At 28.2% G+C, this 22,163-nt stretch overlaps 2 protein-coding genes across 4 annotated transcripts in view; both read left to right on the plus strand.

The window, feature by feature from the left end:
* LOC100205473 (peroxisomal carnitine O-octanoyltransferase) overlaps positions 1-2,763 on the plus strand; it is a 76,389-nt gene extending 73,626 nt beyond the window's left edge. For 2 of the 3 annotated variants that reach the window (XR_010641915.1, XM_065810853.1), the window contains 3 exons: positions 118-163; positions 400-519; positions 2,527-2,763. Coding sequence is in view for 2 of the 3 variants with exons in the window: in XM_065810853.1 (XP_065666925.1) it covers positions 118-163; positions 400-519; positions 2,527-2,650 (290 nt within the window). In the remaining variant the exon portion in view is untranslated. The remainder of the gene's footprint in view (positions 1-117; positions 164-399; positions 520-2,526) is intronic. The other variant, XM_065810854.1, reaches the window with a different exon arrangement.
* A 10,741-nt stretch (positions 2,764-13,504) lies between these two features.
* On the plus strand, positions 13,505-22,119 carry LOC100207895 ((3R)-3-[(carboxymethyl)amino]fatty acid oxygenase/decarboxylase). The gene is made up of 2 exons (XM_065810855.1): positions 13,505-14,025; positions 21,245-22,119. Exons 1-2 carry the CDS (start codon positions 13,680-13,682, stop codon positions 21,868-21,870), a joined length of 972 nt encoding a protein of 323 aa, XP_065666927.1. The 5' UTR covers positions 13,505-13,679; the 3' UTR covers positions 21,871-22,119.
* The last annotated feature ends 44 nt before the right edge of the window (positions 22,120-22,163 follow it).

A 22,163-nucleotide genomic window follows, 5' to 3' on the forward strand; every position in this document is an offset into this window, starting at 1 on the left:
ACAAATTACAAATTTTTAGTAAAGACATGAAATTTTAGTAAAGACATGAAATTTTATATTTTTAATATATAAAAACAAAAAAGTTTAGTAAAGACATGAAATTTTATATATTTTTAGGCCTTTCTTTACCATCTTTGTTTACTGATAAAGCATGGAAACTAAGGTCATTTGTTGTTTACTATGTAATAGTTTTACTAACATGTTGAGTGATCACGTTGTTATAGTAACTATACTTACATTAAAGTAGCACATTGTTATGCTCATTTTATAATTTTTGTTGTTGTTGTTAATTTAAATCTTTGTATAGAAGTTAGAGACAACAAGTCAATTTATGACGTTTGTTATGCAATGGATTAATATAGTTATATAATTTTTCAAAATATTTTTTATTTGGTTTAGTGGTGGTGACTGTAACTATATATTGTCAACCAGTTTATCAGGCTTTACCTATTCTTATGGAGGGATGGGTCCTATGGTATTTGATGGATATGGAGTATTTTACACCATTTCTGATGAGAGGTTTAGTTTTTTAACCCATATTTCTATTATTGAAATATCTAAAACAGCATATTTTTCTGTTTTACTTAAACTTTTAAGTAAAGTAGTGAATAAAAAAAAGTAAAACTGCATTTGAACATCGAAATCAGTTTAAACATCATTTTTGATGTTAAAATTATTTTAGCCATAAGAAAAGGTTGCAAAAGATGGAGTGGTTCAAAAGACGTTTTATTGTTTTTTTATTTATTACTTTCTGTATTATTATAACAATTGTGCAATGTCATACATAAGAAATACAAATCGACTTGATATACGATAATATATTTTCTCACTAAGTTGTTATTTGGAACAATTTGACATGTATTTGATGCTGTAACTTGGTGCTGAGAACACCAAACAAAAAATTATATTTAAGATTTTACGTTTTGGGGTAAGTGAGGTTCCTTAGCCGTGGTAAAGGTTACCTAAAAAGAATACTGCAATTTAAAACCCAGTTTAATTGTGAGTAAGGTTGGAGGGGCTACTACTATATATATACATGTAGCTAACTATGTATATATAAATATATATATATATATATATATATATATATATATATATATATATATATATATATATATATATATATATATATATATATATATATATATTAGGGTGGAGTGAATTTTAGTTTTTTTTACAATTCGTTTAGCCTGGGTGTGCAAAAGTTGTCTATTCATTTCAGAAATACTCTGGAAAAATATCAATGCTCTAGGAAATTATCTTGAGGTGCCTCAAGACCTTTAAAATTTTAATGGGTCCCAAATATTATGTAAAAAAAATTTTTTCAAAAGTATGTCATGTTGGGTCTCAAAAGAAGCAAAATTTTATAAAAATTTCAAAAATAACAATTATTTTATAAAAAAATTATTATTTAAGATTTTTTTGAAATTATAATTAAAAAAATAAATTTTTTTCATTTTTAGTTTAAAAGGTCATTTTTTCTGCAATAAACTATAAAATAACAAATTTTTTTTAAAAATAATTGTTATTTTTGAAATTTTTATAAAATTTTGCTTCTTTTAAGACCCAACATGACATACTTTTGAAAAACTTTTTTTTACCTAATATTAGGGACCCATTAAAATTTTAAAGGTCTTGAGGCACCTCAAGATAATTTCCTAGAGCATTGATATTTTTCCAGAGTATTTCTGAAATGAATAGACAACTTTTGCACACCCAGGCTAAACGAATTGTAAAAAAAACTAAAATTCACTCCACCCTAATATATATATAATAGTTCTAGCAGGTGTTATTAGCCCCAGCTAATAACCCTGAAAATGTTTTTTGCAGTTTTGTTTTTTTAAATACTATTTAGTATTTTATAGCTAAGCAGAAGGTTTTGGGGTAGTGGTTGGGCTTTATTTCATCCATAGTTGTTTTACAATTATGGATAAAACGAATATGATACTGAACTGAAACAAATCGTTTACAGTGGACTGTAAACGTTCTTGTTTCGAACGCAACTCTAAACGAACATGTTAACTTATTGAAATAGTATCTATTATCAAATTATAAACTTTAGTAAACTCAATATTGTGACTTTAAATTTTAAAAGTTCAGATGAAGCGTGAGTTTTTTATCTTTTATGAAATAAAAAATAAATAAATTTTATAAAATTAAAATGACAACAATTGTCATTTTAATTTTATAAATTTTAAAATGGCTAGAAGAAATTTCAGATTCATAATAGTTAGGAATGACACTAAGAATTCGAAACTCGCTGTTATATTTTATGAGCCAAGCTGCACATGGTTTGGCGACAATTAGATAATGTTTTTTAAAAGCATTCTCGTTAAAATTTGTACAATTTTTTATTTATTTCTTTGAAGCATAGTTTCTGGAACGACATTTTTGTAACTGTTAAAATATTTAATACTTAATTAAAGCTTGATTAAAGTTTGTCTCGCTGTACACAAACTTCCCTTGTTTTTATGACGAATAATCTTTTTAATAATAATAAAAATAAATTCTTTGTATTTATTTTAGCATCAATATTGTCATTAGCACATGGAAAGATTCCGTGCAAAGCAGATGTGAAGATTTACATAATGCAATTCTGTTATCGTGTCAAGATATTAAAGCCTTACTCTCCGATAATTCAAAGTTGTAGGGCGATTTAATTAGTATATTTTTGCTGCTTGGTAAAACGAGACTTTTAATGGCTGTTAATATAAAAAATATTTTTATGTTATTTTGGAAAAAGCTATACAATTTTATGTTTTACAAATAGTATTAACAATACAATACAAATTTAAAACATTGCATTTAAAACGGTAGGTTAAAAGTAGCCTGTTACTTTTAAATTAATGAAATGAAAAGAAGTTACAAAAATTTTCAATTCAAATATTGAATGTTTAATAAACGTGTCACTTTGTTTAAAAAAGTTCTTCACTTGTTTTAAATGCACAAACAATTATATACCTTTTCTAAGCATATTTTTTACAAATATTATGATTTCTATAACGAAATAAATGATCGTATGTTTATTAACTTTTTAAGAGTTTAGGCAAGATTTATTTTTTAAAAGAAGATTATCTATCGCTATATCTTGTTTAGCGTGTGAAATAACAGTTTTTAGTTAACTTTATAATATACAACTACAGTTCAACTACAGTGCAGGTCTTAGTAGTGATCTTTATAGAAAGTTGATTAACGCCAGAGCCGTGGCTAGGCAACTCCACACACCCTAAAGGGAGGGGGTACAACAATTTTAGGCGGCCCATTTTTAAACCTAGGGGCCATTTTAAAATTTAAGGATCTTTTTTAATTAATACTTAGTGGAAAATTTTTAAGAAATTAGGGCCCTAATGACAGGTCTATTTTTGGTGGGTGGGGAGGGACTCCAACCCTCTAGTCACGGCACTGATTAACGTTATGACTTTTTGAGTTTATTTCGAAGAGATCAACAAGAAATTAGAGAAAGTTTTGTTTTTATGGTTATGGTTTTAAGAATTCTAGCAGTATAAATTGCTAAATAAACTTCCCTTGTTTGTTGATTATGATGTTCTTTCAAAATTACAAATATATTTTTATATTCAAAAAAAGAAAAAAATTAGACTTGATGAAATCGTCATGCTTCCAAAAGCCAATGTAATTCTAATGTATGCAGTAGATATACATAGTACTTTTTTTTTTTAATTTTTAAAATTTATACTTGTCTTTTTAAAGATACAAATCTTTTTTAATTATTTTTATTGTATTAGAAAAAAGGTTTTTAAGTAAAAATTCATAATTATCTATTTTAATTATTTTTTTAAATTGTTTTGTGTTTCCATTATTTTAATTTTTTGTTTATAGTATTTTAATTTTTTGTTATTAATTTTTACGTTCCAGTTATTAAATTCTTTTATATTTTTCTGAAATTTAAATTTTATTCCAATTCTTCCATTATTGGCATGTTTATGTTTTTAATTTGTATTTTATGTGGTTGGTTATATAATGACATAAGTGTTTATTTAATACATGTAATCCTGTATATTGTTTAGTAAAAATACTTTTGATAAGACAAATCTTTATATTCTGCTTGGACCAATCATTATATTTTATAAACATTAGATTGTTAATATTTTTGATATAGCAAAATTAGCTTTTGGAGTAGAACAAGATAATGGTTATATATATATATATATATATATATATATATATATATATATATATATATATATATATATATATATATATATATATATATATATATATATATATATATATATATATATATAGTCTGCGAAATTCGAAGGATTTCAGGTCGACAGAAGCGTGCCGACCTTAAATCGAAAAAAAAATTGGATTTTTTGCTTTCTGTTACGATAGGGTAATGATTAATTGATTATAAAAGGATTGCTTTATAATAGCATAGCTTCAGACAGTAATATTTTGAAGAATATAGCATTTAAATTTTGTGTAGTAAATTAAGTATATAGCCAATTTATGAATTAGTGATTTTTTAGTTTTATTAAGTGGTTTTTTTAACACACAAAAAATGGTCATAGTTTATTTATTATACTTTAATTGGTTTTTTGATTGCTCATAGAAAGAACATCGTTTAGAAATACAATTTTAGTTTATGTGCTGTAGGCGAAGGTTTTGTTTAAAACGGCAAATTTTTTAATAAAATGAGTAGACAGTTTACATCCGGTTGTTTTAACCTCAACGGGGAATAGGCATTTAATGCTCCAACTGTTGTAGGAGTTACAGTAGTAGGAGTGGTGTTTTTCAACATTTAATTGTAGTATAGTATGAACTTGTAACTATATGTAAATTGATAGAGGGGAAACAAAAGTTAAAAATACTAAAAATAGTGGTTTTTTCTCATATACAAACTGTTTTCGTGCAATGGTGATTGTCTTATTAACGTATTTTCATAATTTACTTTTCATCAGAATTTTCTGTCCAATCATCATCAGAAATATTGTTTAAGTTAATGTTAGAAATCAAATTTTCTTGATCAAAAGATTTACTGTCAAAAGAAACAAGGGTTTGCAAAGCAGTCATTGCGGAGAATGCTTTCTAACCCTTTATTATAAATTTTTTGGCGATCATTAGAAAGAATTTGTCTCAAAAATAAAAATACCCTTTCCGTTTCTGCATTGGAAGTTGGCATTGCAATGGATAATTCCACTATATATAGGATGTTCGTGATACCTAACTGGTGTTGCATTTTAAAAAGGTTCGGACACTTTTTCTACCAATTTTCCTAGCATAAATCTTTTAGTATGCTCCACTACAATTTCAATTTCCAGGCGCGTAAAATCAGTTGTTTGCTTCTAATAGAATTTGGAACTTTGTAGCTATCACATTAACGTTCGCCATAAGTTCGGCTATTTCTAACATCTCGCTGGATTTTGAATCAAGCAGAACTGCTATTGCTTGAAAAACTGGTTCTTTAAATACCAGATCAAGGTGGACTCGGAATGCTACTCTTAAATTGGTAACAACGTTGAGTATTTCATCAGTAACTTCTTCAAGCGCTTTATCTAAGTTACCTTTGATAACATAATCTTCTTTAAATAGTGTGTTGTTACTACCAAGTTCTTGTCTGGTTTCTCTTTCCACAATGTCTACACTTTTTAACATGGTAAGCATACTAGAGGTATTAGGAAATACCTCTGGTCTTCGCATAGCTTTAGAATGTTCACGGTGTAATAGCTTTTCCAGTTTCTCTAATGTTTTAAAAGTAGTAGAGCATGTTGTTATTAATGACGGTAGAATCAACGAGTTATCCTGTAAAATCTTACTTAATGGTTGAATTACAAGAAGGACATCTTACTTTACTGTGTTGAATATAACTCTATTGGCTTGACACAAATCTTTTTTAATTCCTTCAAGCTTAAATTTAACTTTTTTCATTAAAGTATTATATGGATCAACTATTTGCTGGTTGTAAAAATCAATCAAAGTTTCTAAATAATAGTTGTGTCTTTTAAGATTATCTACTTGATGTTCCTTCCTACGAGTTCCTGATGACTCGCATTTTGTTAGGCATTATGACTTGTTTTGAGCTTGTGTTACTGTTACATTTTTTATTTTGAATGGATTTAATGGAAGCCTTAACTTCTATCAAACTTAAAAAAAGTTTTGTAATTAATGTTTCTTCTCCACATGTGTTTAACATAACTATACCAAGACTAAACTTTCCTAATAGACTTTCTGATCTTAAATAATATTAAAAAAACGTAAACATGTAAATGAACGGTTTTAACTAATAAAATAAATTAAAATTAGATTTTAAAACTTAATAAAAAAATAATAATAATAATAATTGCGCTTAAATTGTGATTAAAAAAGCGTGAAAACAACAGGCAGTTGTAAGTTGGCAGTTGTAAGACAGTTGCAATAAAAACAATATTTTTTAACTTTTAAATGAACCTTGCTTTGCTTGAATAAATTTGAGAAAAAATAAATTGAAAAAAATAAATGAATTTTTGTTTTAATAAAATATGTCAAACTTGAAAAGCAGGTAATTACAATAAATAAATTATAAACTAATATTTAACGAATATTGTATATTTTTTACATGTATTTTAATTTGTATGCCGACACTTTAGGATATTCAGGTCGGTATGCCGTCCTAAAGCAAAAATAGGTCGGCTTTTGCGTCGGCATTACCGAATGCCGACCTGAATTTCGCAAAGTGTGTTAATATATATATATATACATATATATATATATATATATATATATATATATATATATATATATATATATATATATATATATATATATATATATATATATATATATATATATATATATATATATATATATATCAGAAATGATGCATTTCTGATGAATCTTTGTTGATGAAACACATTGTTAAATAAAAAAAAAATTTTTGTTAAGTGATTTTCTACTAATATATAATTGCTCTGTTCCTTTAAGAACATTGAGCACTCTATTGTGTAGAATACTTTTTAAAGTTGTTTAAATATATATATATATATATATAAATATATATATATATATATATATATATATATATATATATATATATATATATATATATATATATATATATATATATATATATATATATATATATATATATATATATATATACAGTATTGGACAAAACATTTGCAACCAACATCGAACAATGCTAAAAAGTGTTCCTAATTTTACATGTCTTAAAAACAAAAGGAACTATACAACCACAACAAACAGTTCAGGAGTCTGGAGTCATAGCATGCCATGACATGAGCAATCAGCTGACAGGTGACAGCACACAGGCAGAATTTCGTTGACAAGTGCCATTTTGCAGCGGACAAAACAAGTGCAACTTTTTTGGTTTGTTTTATTTTCTTAAGTGTGGTTCGTGTCAACGTCACGGAAGTTTTTTAATAATTAAAGGAAGTATCCAGAAGTTTCCAGAAGTTTCCAGAAGCAAACAAAAGCTTCCAGAAGTTTCCAGAAGAAGCATCTGGAAGCATCCAGTAGCATCCAGAAATATCCAGAAACATTCAGAAGCATCCATCCAGACGCATCCAGAAGCTTCCAAAAGCATCGAAAAGAAGCATCTAGAATCTTCCAGAACCGGTTCATACAGGTTCATTTTACTATACAAGAGACATGTAAATCGACATGTAATTCAGTCAGTATATGGAAGTCAATCAGTCAGTATTATCAAGACAGTTTATCGAAGTCAGTTTTATCAAAGTGTTTTATCGAAGAACATCAATACAAGAAGTGAAATACAACAAGTGTTTCATTACATCAATACAGTCCACATCCAACCAAGACGTTGTGTTCCACAGAGCATTATTGTATCATCATAAGGTAAATGTAACACGGTAAGCCTTGAGAAGCGTGATTATTTATTTTTATTATTTTTATGACTTCAAGTGCAAAAATGGCTCCCGACAGTCTTGGATTGGAACTAAGAAAGAAAATTATTGGCGATTACGTAAGTGGAATGTCACAAAAGAGTATTTGTGATAAATATCGCGTGAAAAAATAGACCGTATCAAGACTATGTTCCAAATATCGTTCTATGAGGAAGTTGGCAGCAGATAACAAAGGTGGAAGACCGCAATCCACCACTTCTAGAGAGGATTCTATGATTGCCAGATCCGTCAAGAAGGATCCTTGGATATCATCAGTTGAGATACAAAAGCAATTAGAGAATAGGCATTTACCGTGTACGTCGACCGGCCGGAAAACGCCTCGATTTACGTTACTGCCATAAGACCGTGAAGCATGGTGGAGGCAATGTAATGGTCTGGGGGTGTTTTTCTGCTAACGGTCTAGGTCCAATACATCGAAACGATGGAATAATGGACCGTTTCATGTATAAAAATATCCTGAAAAGATGTTATATTAACTCATGCGGAATATGCCAATAAAATGGGTTTTTCAGCAAGACAACGATCCGAAACACACTGCAAAAGTAGTGAAGCAGTGGTTTCAAGATAACCACCTATCGGTGATGGATTGGCCGCTTCAATCTCCGGATCTCAACGCTATCGAGAACCTGTAGGAGATCGTCAACCGCAGAATTAATCGTGAAGGTGTTCGTAATAAGTATCAACTGTTTGAACAAATCCAAAAGGCCTGGGCAGCGATTCCACAAAGTTTCATTGATCACCTGATCGAACCTATGCCTCGAAGATGCAAGGCTGTGATCGACAACAAGGGATTCGCCACGAAATATTGATAGCGAAATACAGCTTGGTCAACATTTTGTCGAGTTGCACTTGTTTTGTCCAGAAGGAAATCAACTTTTTTTAATACTTTTGATTAATTTATTAATTTTCGTGTACAAATAATGAACTTTGTGATGAATAAAACTTGAAGAACTTTGTCTCTAAACAGTTACATAGTTATTTCTTTAAATTGAAAAAATGCAGCACTTTTATATAAAGAAACTAAATTAGCATTATTTGGTTGCACTCGTTTTGTCCGATACTGTATATATATAAATATATATATATATATATATATATATATATATATATATATATATATATATATATATATATATATATATATATATATATATATATATATATATATATATATATATATATATATATATATATATATATATATATATATATATATATATATATATATATACACACACACAGTGGCGACATTATAAATAGCACACTTTCATGACCAGTTGGTTTAACTTTTTGATATCAAGCTTTATAATTTTTTAACGTTTAAAAAAATTCGATATTTAATAATGGATCTAATTAGGGTTAGTAATCCCGTGCTATATTTTTGATCCCGGGATTTTGATATTGCATTTACCTAGTTCCAGGATCCCAGGATTGATCCCGGAGTTTTAAATACCGGTACTTGAAAGATATTAATATTACTTTAGTAAAATTTAAAAAAGATTAATAACATGACACATTCAAAAGCAGGTTAAAAATATATTTGTTAAATTATAAGGAAATTCTTTGGTTTTTTAGAATTATATATACCTCAGAGTCATTTTTTATTAAAAACGAGGCAAAAACAGCAACTTGAAATAGTTGAGTCATTGAATTTTGTTAAAAATTTTAGAAATATCTTATCGTTTCATAAAAAAAACTTGAAAGTTTAAGACCATAATTCAAAGGGTTCAAAAGTTATTGCGATTTAAAGTTTCATAAAATGTTGACTTTTTCATTTTTCTAGCTTTTCTATGTTTAGATGTAGCAATTTCATACAGTTAAAAAAGTTGTTTAAAATGAGAGAAAGAGCTAAGTTTTTATGAAAAAATGTAAAATCAATTTTTATATTTCAAAAACCTGCAACACACTTTTTCCCGTTACCCAAAACTACCCCGGGGCCGTTCAATATTTATGCTAACTTTGAGAAGCAAAAGATCGATACGCCAAAGAGCTATTGAAGCATAGTTATTTGAAAATGGTTTATACACCTATATGCTCTCAATAAACTAAGAAACTTTAATGGGTGGTTGTGCCTAAAGAAATCTTGATTTCAAAAAACCCTTTGATAGAAAAAAAAACTACAAAAAACACTATGAAATCTATAAATAAATCTATGATAAAAATTTTTAGCTTATTCTCTACAGAACTTGTATATCACTTTGCAAATCGTCTATGCTAAAAACAAAATGCTCCATATATTCTTGCACATGAATATTTAATATCTTGTGTATGTTACGCCTGTCTTCAACAGTTCTTGTTTTGGGTATGGCCAATAAAAGATTTTATCCGATATACCCATGAGGTTGATAAGCACATCATCATCATCATCATCATCATCATCATCATCATCATCATCATCATCATCATCATCATCATCATCATCATCATCATCATCATCATCATCATCATCATCATCATCATCATCATCATCATCATCATCATCATCATCATCATCATCATCATCATCATCATCATCATCATCATCATCATCATCATCATCATCATCATCATCATCATATTCATCATCATCATCGTCATCATCATCATCATCATCATCATCATCATCATCATCATCATCATCATCATCATCATCATCATCATCATCATCATATTCATCATCATCATCGTCATCATCATCATCATCATCATCATCATCATCATCATCATCACCTCTCCACCTCTATCTAATGCACAATAAAATCTATCGGTTATAACTGTTAGCAAATCAGCTGTAGAACGAGAAGATCGAGATCCATATTGATAATTAGAAAGTAAGCTATTAGATTCAAGATTAAGTGCTTGTTAATTAAAGATTCAAAAATCTTGCTTATGATAGAAAGAAGACTAATGGGGCGGTAGTTAGACGAGTCGCTCTCCAGAATTTTTTGAAAATAGGCATAACAGATGCCGTTTTTCAGCAAGCCGGAAAAATGGACTCTGATAAGAACTTGTTAAATAGTTTTGAAAGTATAGATGACAGCTCCGGAGAACACTTTTGGAAGACTATAACAGGTATGTTGTCTAGACCACAAGCTGTAGAAGAGTCTAAGCAGGAAATCACTTTTGATACAGAAGCTGGAGTGATAGGAATGTTAAGCAATAGATCAACCTGTTTGACGGCTTTCTCAGGTAGAATACAACTAGTGGAATCAAGAGATGACATTGATGAAAAGTTCTTAACAAACAATTCCATTTTGTCTTTAGGTGAGGTGACAAAGTCTGAACCATACAAGAGATAAGGAACTTCAGATTTGCTCTTATTATTGATGCTATTAAAGATTCTCCAGAAGTCACGAGAACCTAATTTTTGTGATGAAATATGAGATTTCATGACCTGAGAATAGCAGGTTTTGGCGTTAGATAAAATCTTTGTACAATGGTTTCAAGCAGTAATAAACAGACGGCTGGTTTCTGGAGAATTGTTTTGCTGATAAATATGGAAGTAACGGTTTCGATTGGAAATTGCAACATCACATTGTGAGGAAAACCATGGAGTAAGTGAGGCTTGACATAGAATTGTTGCGAGGAAATAAAAGATTCCATGCCTGTGTGAACCCACGACGTTATGTAAGAATAACATTTGACAGCAGAAAGATGAAAGAAATCTACCCAAGGGCCATCACGAAGAAAATCACGAAAAGAGTCCCAGTCAGCTTTAAGGTAGTTATAAGAGGTACAATGATAGGGGGATTCAGATGATGAAGGAAAATAAGATAATAGGTTTAGAGAGATCAATCTGTGATCAGAAGCACCTAAAGGTGAATGTGGAGAAACTCAGCACTGACTAGGATCAAAAACAAGACATAAGTTGAGTAGAGAAGGTAAATGATTCGGGTTGTTTGGAAAGCGAGTTGGAAAGTTGACTTTTTGAGTATGAGACTGAGAAAGGCTAAAGTTGTGGGCATTAATGCCTACAGAGTCACTGACACTAGAGCCAAGCCATTCAGTGTGATGAGCATTATAGTCACCGACAACAACGATATTGGCTGATAGATAAAGAGAGAGGGCTTGGTCAATTTGATCAGAAATGACATCAAAAAGAGTGCAGTCTTGAGACGAAGGAGAGCAGTATAGAACAAAGAGAAAGGTGATAGAGTGAAGTGGTGCTAAACGAAAGCACGTAAAAGAATAGTCTGTGGATTCAAACCTAGTTTCACGATAAATGGGTGAATTCTTACGAATGTAAATGCCCAGGTCAAACACGTGACTATTGAAGTCTTTACGAATTAAAGGAAGATAACCATCAACACTAAGATCACAAGATGAGATAGCTGAACTCAAATTAGTCTCACAAAGAGCAAGTAGGTTAGGTGAAATTTGCAAGAGATAAGACTCAACAGAAGAAAAGTTACTTCGAAGACCACGTATTAGTGAATAGTTGAAGACCACGTATTAGTGAATGATAGGTTTAAAGAACTTGGTGATGACGATGCTTTTTTGTGTTTCATAGTTTTTGGTACTTTAGTCTTTTTAAATTTTTAAAGAACTTGGCTCAAAGCACAGATAGTACTCAGTCCACTGTTTAAGAGTCCAAGCAAATGCCTCATTATCATTAAATACTCTAAGCCGTAACAAAGGGCTTCAAATGTGGCCTTGACAATGCACACCAAATGTACGAACAGGGATACCATCCATATGCAACATGGAACTTTTAGTGCTCTTATGTTTTTCAGCTGTTGATGGAACCAGATTCTCTGAGAACTACCACAGAGTTCGGGAAACCTGACTACCAGCCGGCCTCAGAACCATTTCCTATTTCAATTAACCATAGACTAAATCAAAACTCTTCTAATGAAAATAAATATATATATATATATATATATATATATATATATATATATATATATACATATATATATACATATATGTATGTATGTATGTATGGATGCATGTATGTATGTATGTATGTATGTATGTATGTATGTATGTATGTATGTATGTATGTATGTATGTATGTATGTATGTATGTATGTATGTATGTATGTATGTATGTATGTATGTATGTATGTATGTATGTATGTATGTATGTATGTATGTATGTATGTATGTATGTATGTATGTATGTATGTATGTATGTATGTATGTATGTATGTATGTATGTATGTGTGTATGTATGTATGTATGTATGTGAACAACTTAAAATTTTTTAACAAATCACAGAACTTTTTTTTAAAGGCAATTGCTTCTTAAATAATTAACTCAATAAGTTAATTATTTAAGAAATTAAGATGATTACAAATCAATTTAAAAGTTTACAGAAAATAATTGTTCTTGTCAAAAGTAAACAACAATAATTATTACTGTTGTTTACTAATAATCCATTTATTTAACCATAAAATATGAAATTTACAATAATATTTTATAAGAAAAAAAACTGTATATAAAACATAAAAAGAATTTAAAATAAAATAAAGAAAAAAAACAAACTTACTTTTAACAAGTTTTATTTGTTTTGAATAGTAAAAAAATATATTTATTTTAAAAATTTTAAATATTTAACTTCTTTGTCTCTGGGGAAAAATAAACTTTATTATCAATCAAATAAGTTTTTTGCTTATCCGGGATTAAACTCAAATATTTTTATATGGTCTTAACTGTCAACTTGGTAACGTGTTTTTGAATTAAGTTTGCTGCTTTTATTATAAAAACTACAGTAGTGTAGTAGAAAATATTTAATAACATAAAGTCTTTTAACCGATTAAGTTCTCATATTATATTTACGGCAGGTTAAAAATTTACAAATAAAAAAACTTAGACATGTTTAAGTTATTAGCATTTTTAGTTACAATGAGTTATGTAGCTGGATACAGTGTTGACGTTTGCTATGCTTCTCAAAAATATCCATTTGTATCGTCGTTACAGGATAAATTTTGTTACAGTAAACACAATCTGTTTAAAAAACCGTCAAAAAACAATATGGGTAAAATTCTTTATTGGGTAAAAGATGTTAATAACTTGGACGAAAAAGATATCATAAGGCTAAGAAATGACGTAAGTAAATACGGTGCTGTAGTAATTAAAAAACAGCGTCTTACAAGATATCAACAAGAAGCATTCACTGCTAAACTTGGCGAAACAATTATACTTCCATCTTCGTTCCAAGGTAAAAGTTTATAATATCATTTTATTATTATTTAGTCTCCACTTTGTAATAAATGATTCTTATTTACGTAATGAGTAGAGAGTTTTTGAAAGCGCACAGAAAAAGGTGTTTAAAATTAGTGCTTTTATTGATTACGGATATTTCTTGTGAATGCTCCTCTGTTCATGCAACAGCTTTGCTAAGAAATGGTACAAGGAGGCTATGTAATTTAGTTACTTTATAGTTTATTTTACTTATTAAATTACTTTACTGAATTTACTTGAAAGTAATAAATTACTTTTTCAACTTTAAACTGTACGTTTTGTTTTGTTAAGCCTTTTTCAAATAACTAATTCAAAAGGTTTTTTTAAATTATGTTAAAACAAAAAGTAAGTAAACACCTCCTAAAATAATGTTTAATGTACATCATAAACAGCTAAAACACTAAAAAAACCCACAAAAACAAATAAGTATTCCAATGCTAGTCACTGTATTTCTGTATCCTTAATGAAAAATTAATATAGTATAGAGTTGATTTAGTATAAATATTTGATTTAGTATTTGTTTGATTTAATACTAAGGAGTATATTTATATGTAGCGTTGACACAAATAATGTAGCTATCTGAACCGGGGTTCGTAGAATACTAGTTTGCTTCCGATGTTAGTTCATACATTCGTGACGTAAGTGAAGGTGTATTGATGTTATGATTTTGTTTAAATAAGTGAATTTAGAAATGAACAACCCCTGGTAAACACCAGCGATTGAAGCAAAACTTTCATGTATTAAAATAAGTCGTAATTTTTTTAAATATTTTTTTGATTAGCGAGCGTAAAAGTTCAACCTAACTTGTGTAAAATAAACTAACATATCTGGTAGAATATATATATTTAATTCCAATCGTGCAATTTTTTTAGGCTCTTGGTAAAAAAAAACTAAAAGATTTAACACCTAACTATATTTAATATTTTTCTTGTTATGTTATTTCATTTTCTATAAGATTTAGTTTTATATTTAATTAAATTTAAGTTTTTCGGTAGCTCAAACAATTGTATGAGAGTGATAAACGTTTTTCATGGTTGTAAGCTTTGATGGTTTTCGATGCTACTTAACAATTACTGGGTTAATTTCACAAAGCAAAAACAGCATCAATTAATAAGTACCGCAAACATTTTTTTTTCGGTTATTGATTGTATATAATTTGCAATCTTGCAAATTGTATGCAATCATTGTCAATAGGAACACTATTCCGATACAAGCAGAGAAGTAACAAAATCAAAAACTGAACTTGAATCTATAGCAACAGCTGCTGATATTGATTTTATACGATAAGAGATTATTTAAGATCCAGACAAACTTAACCTTTTAAATCTACAACTACAAAAATTATTTAATATATTTATTTATAATATAAATCTGCAAAACAAAAAAATGAGAAAAAAACATCAGAGTACAGAGGAAATTCAAAAAAATAAAATTGTAGAACCCATTGCACCTGGTCAATCAAAAGAATTTTTAAAAGTGCTCAAAGATAATGAAACTATCAAAACTGAAATACCAAATAAAATTAAAAAGCCTAAGAAAATCTATAACAACAGTGGTGCGAATGACATAAATTTGACTTTTATTGATCATAATAATTAAATAAAACAGTTTTTATCCTCGTTTTTAAAGTGCACAAAATATAAAATAAAACTTGTCAGAAAATGAAATTGTTTGGAATAAACGTATAAGTATACACATAGATATGTTTCTATCAAAAGAAAATCATAGTTTTCAAGCATGCTTATCTAACAATTGCATATCGTTGCAATCAAGGTGTTTCATCTGTTATCTCTACTGCTGATTTAGTTCTAAATCAGTTTCGCCTAGATGAACTAGAAATATTAAACATTATTGCAAAACCGGGTAAAGCAGGAGGTATTGTTGTTATCATTCTAAATATCTAGTTGAATCTAAGAATAAAAAACCAAAAAATAAATAATAATAGTTTTAACCTTCTACGATACGACTTTAACGAGTTTTGTAATAAAAAAGACAAAATCAATATGAAAAATGCATCAGCTAAAACCATTCTTAAAAGTTATGTAAACTTTGACAAAACTTATTAATAGCAAAAGATTTTGAGAGCGAAAATTGAGAGTGTTGTTTTAACTGGTCCTAAAATTCCAAGTATATGCAACTTCTAGGAGCTGTAAGAAAACTAAATGACTTTGTAATAATAAAATTGGAGATGGAGTTTAAGCAATAAACTATTAACAAATGTATTAACTGCTTGTTCCATTTACAAGTACTGAAAGAAACTTTAAACATGAAACTTTTAACTTTTAAACCATTTGAGGTAGAAAGGAAGGGATTGCGATTTAAACTATATTTTTTACATACTTAATTTTGCCATAAGTTTGTTTGTTTTGATTCTTTTAAAATTCATTTTTAGTTAGAGGAGCATTTATTGACAAAGCAGTACAAAATATCAGAAGAAACTTCTTCTTTAGATAAAGAAAGAACTTTATTAAAAAGATGAAAACAATTTTGCAAGTTCATTTGATTTCTTGCAAACTCATTAGTCTTCTTTCTATCATAAGCAAGGTTTTTGAATCTTTAATTAACAAACACTTAATCTCACACCTTAAATCTAGTAACTTACTTTCTAATCATCAATATGGATTTCGATCTTCTCGTTCTACAGCTAATTTGGCAACAGTAATAACCGATAGGCTTTATTATGCATTAGATAAAGGTGGTGCATCAGATTAAGGCTATAGCTCTTAACATTTCTAATGCTTTTGATAAAGTTTGGCGTGCTGGTCTTCTCCATAAGCTTTCTTCTTTCGGTGTATCTGGTAACATCTTTAAGATTATTGAGTCCTTCTTTTCCAATCGTAGTATAGATAATGTCCTCGATGGACAGCACTCTTCTTCTTATTCTGTAACTTCAGGGGTTCGTCAAGGTTCAATCCTTGGCCCTATACTCTTTTTAATTTACATTAGCAATCTTACAGATATTCTCACATCTTATGTGGCATTTTTCGCTAATGATACTACCATTTATTCTTGTCTTGATAAAAAGTCAACACTTTCTGATTGCTTGGATGGGGCATTTGAGCTTGAAAAGGATCTCACTTCTGCTACAGCATGGGGCTCATAGTGGCTGGTGAACTTTAATTCAGGTAAAACTTAACTTTTTTCAGTCAATCGTTATCACTATAATTTAGATCTTCCTATATTTATAAATGGTAATGTACTCAATGAGTCATCTACCTTCCATCTTCTAGGGTTAACTCTTACTTCCAATCTTTCTTGGAAACCATATATAAAATCTATTGTAAAATTAGCATCTGCTTAGGTTGCAGATGGTAATTTTACAACAGGTTCAATCCTTGGCCCTATTTTAGTAGATGACACAAGCAATGTGTCGAGTTCTTTATCGAGCTCGACACTTTGTCTTGTGCCATCTACTAAAATTCATTCTCGTGTTACTCGTCATTTAATTAAGTCACATCCTTTTTCTGTGACTGTTCCTTAGTGCTCCAAAAATTCTTATTCGTCTAGTTTTTTTCCTCGAACATCAGTTCTTTGGAATTTGCTTTATTCATCTTGCTTTCCTGATTCATATAATTTGCAATCTTTTAAGTTGTCTGTCAATCATTATCTTGCTTTACAAACTTCATCTTTCCTCTTCTAGTAACTTCCAACTTTAATTAGTGGTTGCTTGCAGCCTTGTTGGGAGCGAAGATATTAAAAAAAAAAAAAAACTTTTGCAAAGATTATTGCAAAGAGAAGAATCAAGATTTTTAAAACGTTTGCCATCTTGCCCGTCTTCCCTATAAGTATTAACTGCGCTAATATTTTAGAAAAAAATTTTGATGCTTTCAGTTGTCGCAAGAATACATTTTTTTAAAGCACAGTTTTTGTAGAGCAAAATTAGCGAATTTCATAAAACATTGGAAAATACGGAAATAAATTTTTTTTTAAATAGATTTCAGTGTGGGAAAAAAGTGCGAAAATAGGGTAGGGTTTAGGGCTTCAGTACATACATAAACTGATTTAGAGAGTAATTTCAAAGGATTGCTACATCAATTGAAGGTTTGGGTTAGCGCAGCATTAGAATTAGGAGAGATTTTCCGCACTTTATTACAGTATATTTTACGTTAAAAATTTCCACAAATTTTTTTAAAAGAAACATTGTTTCAAAAATTTTTTTCGAGCGTTTTTTGGATGAAACAATTTATTTAGTTTTTAGCCAAAGGGCTAATTTTTTTTTAAGTAAAAATTAATTTTAATTATGCTTTCGATGCTTTCACATGTTGTTGTTATAATAGTGTATAAAAAACAAAAGTATCAATTAATATTATATGCTTACTAGCTTTTTTTTAATGTCTTTAGTTGGCCACGAGCCTACTGGAGACATTAAAAACATTTAAAAACATTAAGTACCAATTAAAACATTAATAAATTTAATGTAACAATATTACATTAAAGTCAAGTGAAAGAGTTATAACTTAGTTTATTAAATACGATATTGTTACGTCACTTTCAACAGTATTATTTACCGCAACTTCCAGCAATTTTTATTAACCACAAGCTAGGTTATTTTTGTATAAAAAAAACAAAAGAAAACCTACGGACAGTTTAAAGTTGAAATTGTTGAAACTTCAGAAATATTAAGAATACACTTTATTTAGTGTAAATAATTTTTACCAAAAATTTCTACCAGGTAGAGAGAGCGCAATTTTCTCAGCGATCATAAATTTATTTAAATTATGTATATAAAAGGTCTAGGAATTAAAGTTTCTTTCAGGTTACAGTTCACAAAAAGGAAAATAATATGTAAAAAATATATAAATAAGTAAGTTCATTACTGTCTATCCCATCCACGACGTCTTGTACTACTACAGACATCGACGCCCTAGCTCATACAATTTCATCTAGCCGTTTTCAAGACTAAGGTTCTTTTTTTACTATCCCTACAGTCTGACTCTAATAACTTTTTAATTTGGAATATTGACTCAGATTCAGATGCTAGTATTTTAGGCACATCTGAAGTTGTTGACATAGACTTATGTTGCAGTTAGCTATATACTTTTATAATGTACACACACACACACACACACACACACACACTCACACACATATATACATATATATATATATATATATATATATATATATATATATATATATATATATATATATATATATATATTAGTAGAAAATCACTTAACAAATTTTTTTTCCATTTTAACATATTTTGTTAAGTGATTTTCTACTAATATATAATTGCTCTGTTCTTTTAAGAACATTGAGCACTCTATTGTGTAGAATACTTTTTAAAGTTGTTTAAATATATATATGTGTATATATATATATGTGTATATATATATATATATATATATATATATATATATATATATATATATATATATATATATATATGTACATATATGTATGTATGTATGTATATATATATATATATATATATATATATATATATATATATATATATATATATATATATATATATATATATATATTTATTTATTTATTTATTTACATATATATGATCTATCTATTTTTATATGTATATATAGATATAGATATAGTAGCAAATATATTAAAAACTAAATAATTAAAACACTAGATTTATTTTAAACATAGTTTCACGCAAATTAGCGATTATTAAATCTAGGGCATATATATATATATATATATATATATATATATATATATATATATATATATATATATATATATATATATATATATATGTACATATATGTATGTATATATATATATATATATATATATATATATGTATATATATATATATGTACATATATGTATGTATGTATATATATATATATATATATATATATATATATATATATATATATATATATATATATATATATTTATTTATTTACATATATATGATCTATCTATTTATATATATATATATAGATATAGATATAGTAACAAATAAATTAAAAACTAAATAATTAAAACACTAGATTTATTTTAAACATAGTTTCACGCAAATTAGCGATTATTAAATCAAGGGCAAAGATAAGTAACCAACTATAAGATATTTATAGTTGGTTTTTTAAAAGTATAGTCGGTTAGTCGGGCATATGGCACATTTCAGTAGGCTGATTTTAGGTTTTGATGAATTTTGTTTTTTATTTAGAAATCAGTTGATACTTTTTAAAGATCTGCCCCCTCAATTTTGTTCCTATATAATAATTATGTAACTAAGTGCTATATATTATAGCACTTAATTACATAATTATTATACATTTTTAGTTCGAAAAAGCATAATTAAATACATCTATAGTAACATGTTTCACAAGTTTTTTCCCTTAAGCGACTATTCCGCAAGTTACCAAACGTTGTTTAGCAAAAGCTGCTGCATCCGAAAGCACTAATTTCGTATGCAGCAAAAAGCTTTATTTTGGAATTCGACTTGTGAAATGCTAAATTTAGGAATGAAATTTGAAAACCTCTGGTTAACAAATCTATATCAGATACTTAATTTTCAATTTTTCAGGACGTAAATAGATGAACAATGTCCTGTTTGTTTTTTTATTTTCTATAAATAATTTTTAAGATACTGTATACTAAATACTTTTTTCTGGAAATTTTTTTTTTATTTTACTTTTTTAAAAGTACATATATTTCATTAACCGCCTTGAATTTTTTATATAGGTTTTCTGTTTTAGGAGAAAAGTTACAGAGACCATCGTAAACCTGTGGAGGTTTAAGTACTTCACAGATTTACGAATTCGGATTGCTTGAAACCTGTGCTTGTTTCTGTTACTTTAAACATGCGTAAACCTATATTATTTTCAAATCAACTATAACTTTTCAATAACTATTTTGTAACTTTTTGTTTCATTTATGTATAATAGTAAACTTAAATAGTCTAACCATAGCGTTTTCAATTAACATTTTTATCTGTAAATTCAGTAGTTTTAACAAATTTATCATTAGCTTCAGATTTTCAAAAGCAAGATTTAATCCCGTCTTAAATAAAAATCTCTTAAAATTTGATTTAGTTTTAAGGATTGAAATTGACGAAATACTTTAACTAAAGTTCCTAAACAAAAATTAGCGATTTATTAAGAGAAAACACTTTTGTCCGACGGATCAGTATCTTAGCAAAGAGCAAACTTTATTTTAATTCACTCTAAGCTTTGGCAACTACAATTTGTTTAATTTATTTTATATTTATTTTTTCTTAGGAAATAATAGCTACCTGGGCCATCCCGCTATTGCGGCTGTTTCTAATTACTGGCAAAATGGTTCGTGGAAAGGGCCACAACACAGTTTTGGACAATATTGGCACAAAGATGGAAACTATTTTCCTTACCCAAAAAATTTCATATTTTCAATTCTTTATGGCGACGAAATATCATCTTTTTTAGAGGGAGGAGGTACTGGCTTTATAGATGCTTGTCTCGCTAGAGATTATGCACCTCAGCATATTTTGAAGATACTTAAAGATACTAAAATTATAGTTAAAGTCAATTTCATTACTGATTTTCGTAATGGTTTAAAGGAGCATTTGGAGCGTTATCCAACAGCAGAACATAGATTTATATTTAAACATCCTCTTAATAAGCGAGAATGTGTGTTCTTGTTTAAAGTTACCGAGGAGCAGGAGTTATTTTACACCCAAGAAGAGTTAAGAGCTTTTGATGAGATTTGGAAGTTTATGCAACAAGAGCTTTTTTTTTACTTTCACAAATGGAGTCAGGGTGATATCTTGATTTGGGATAATATGGCAGTTTTCCACAGAGCTATGCCGATCATTGATAAAGGAGAAAAAAGAACTTTGTATCGCACAATGGTCCGAATTAACTTATAGTCATTAATCATCAATCATTAATCATCTTACAACATCATCTTACAACAAAGCCTGATTGGATACCGTTATTTCAATTTAAATTAAAAAAATTAAATAAAGGAATCTAATGTTGGTATGTTACTTCTATTAATGCACAATATGTTCAGGGGCTGCTAATTGAACGGAGGTTTGAACTATACGGCGGTTTAAAAATTTCCCTTTGAAAATACTATATAAACGATTTAATATATTATTATTATATTTTTGAAATATGGTTTTTAATTAAAGATCAATAGTCAAAGTGCAACTTTAAC

This window comes from Hydra vulgaris, chromosome 11, assembly GCF_038396675.1.
Source record: "Hydra vulgaris chromosome 11, alternate assembly HydraT2T_AEP".
NCBI lineage: Eukaryota > Metazoa > Cnidaria > Hydrozoa > Anthoathecata > Hydridae > Hydra > Hydra vulgaris.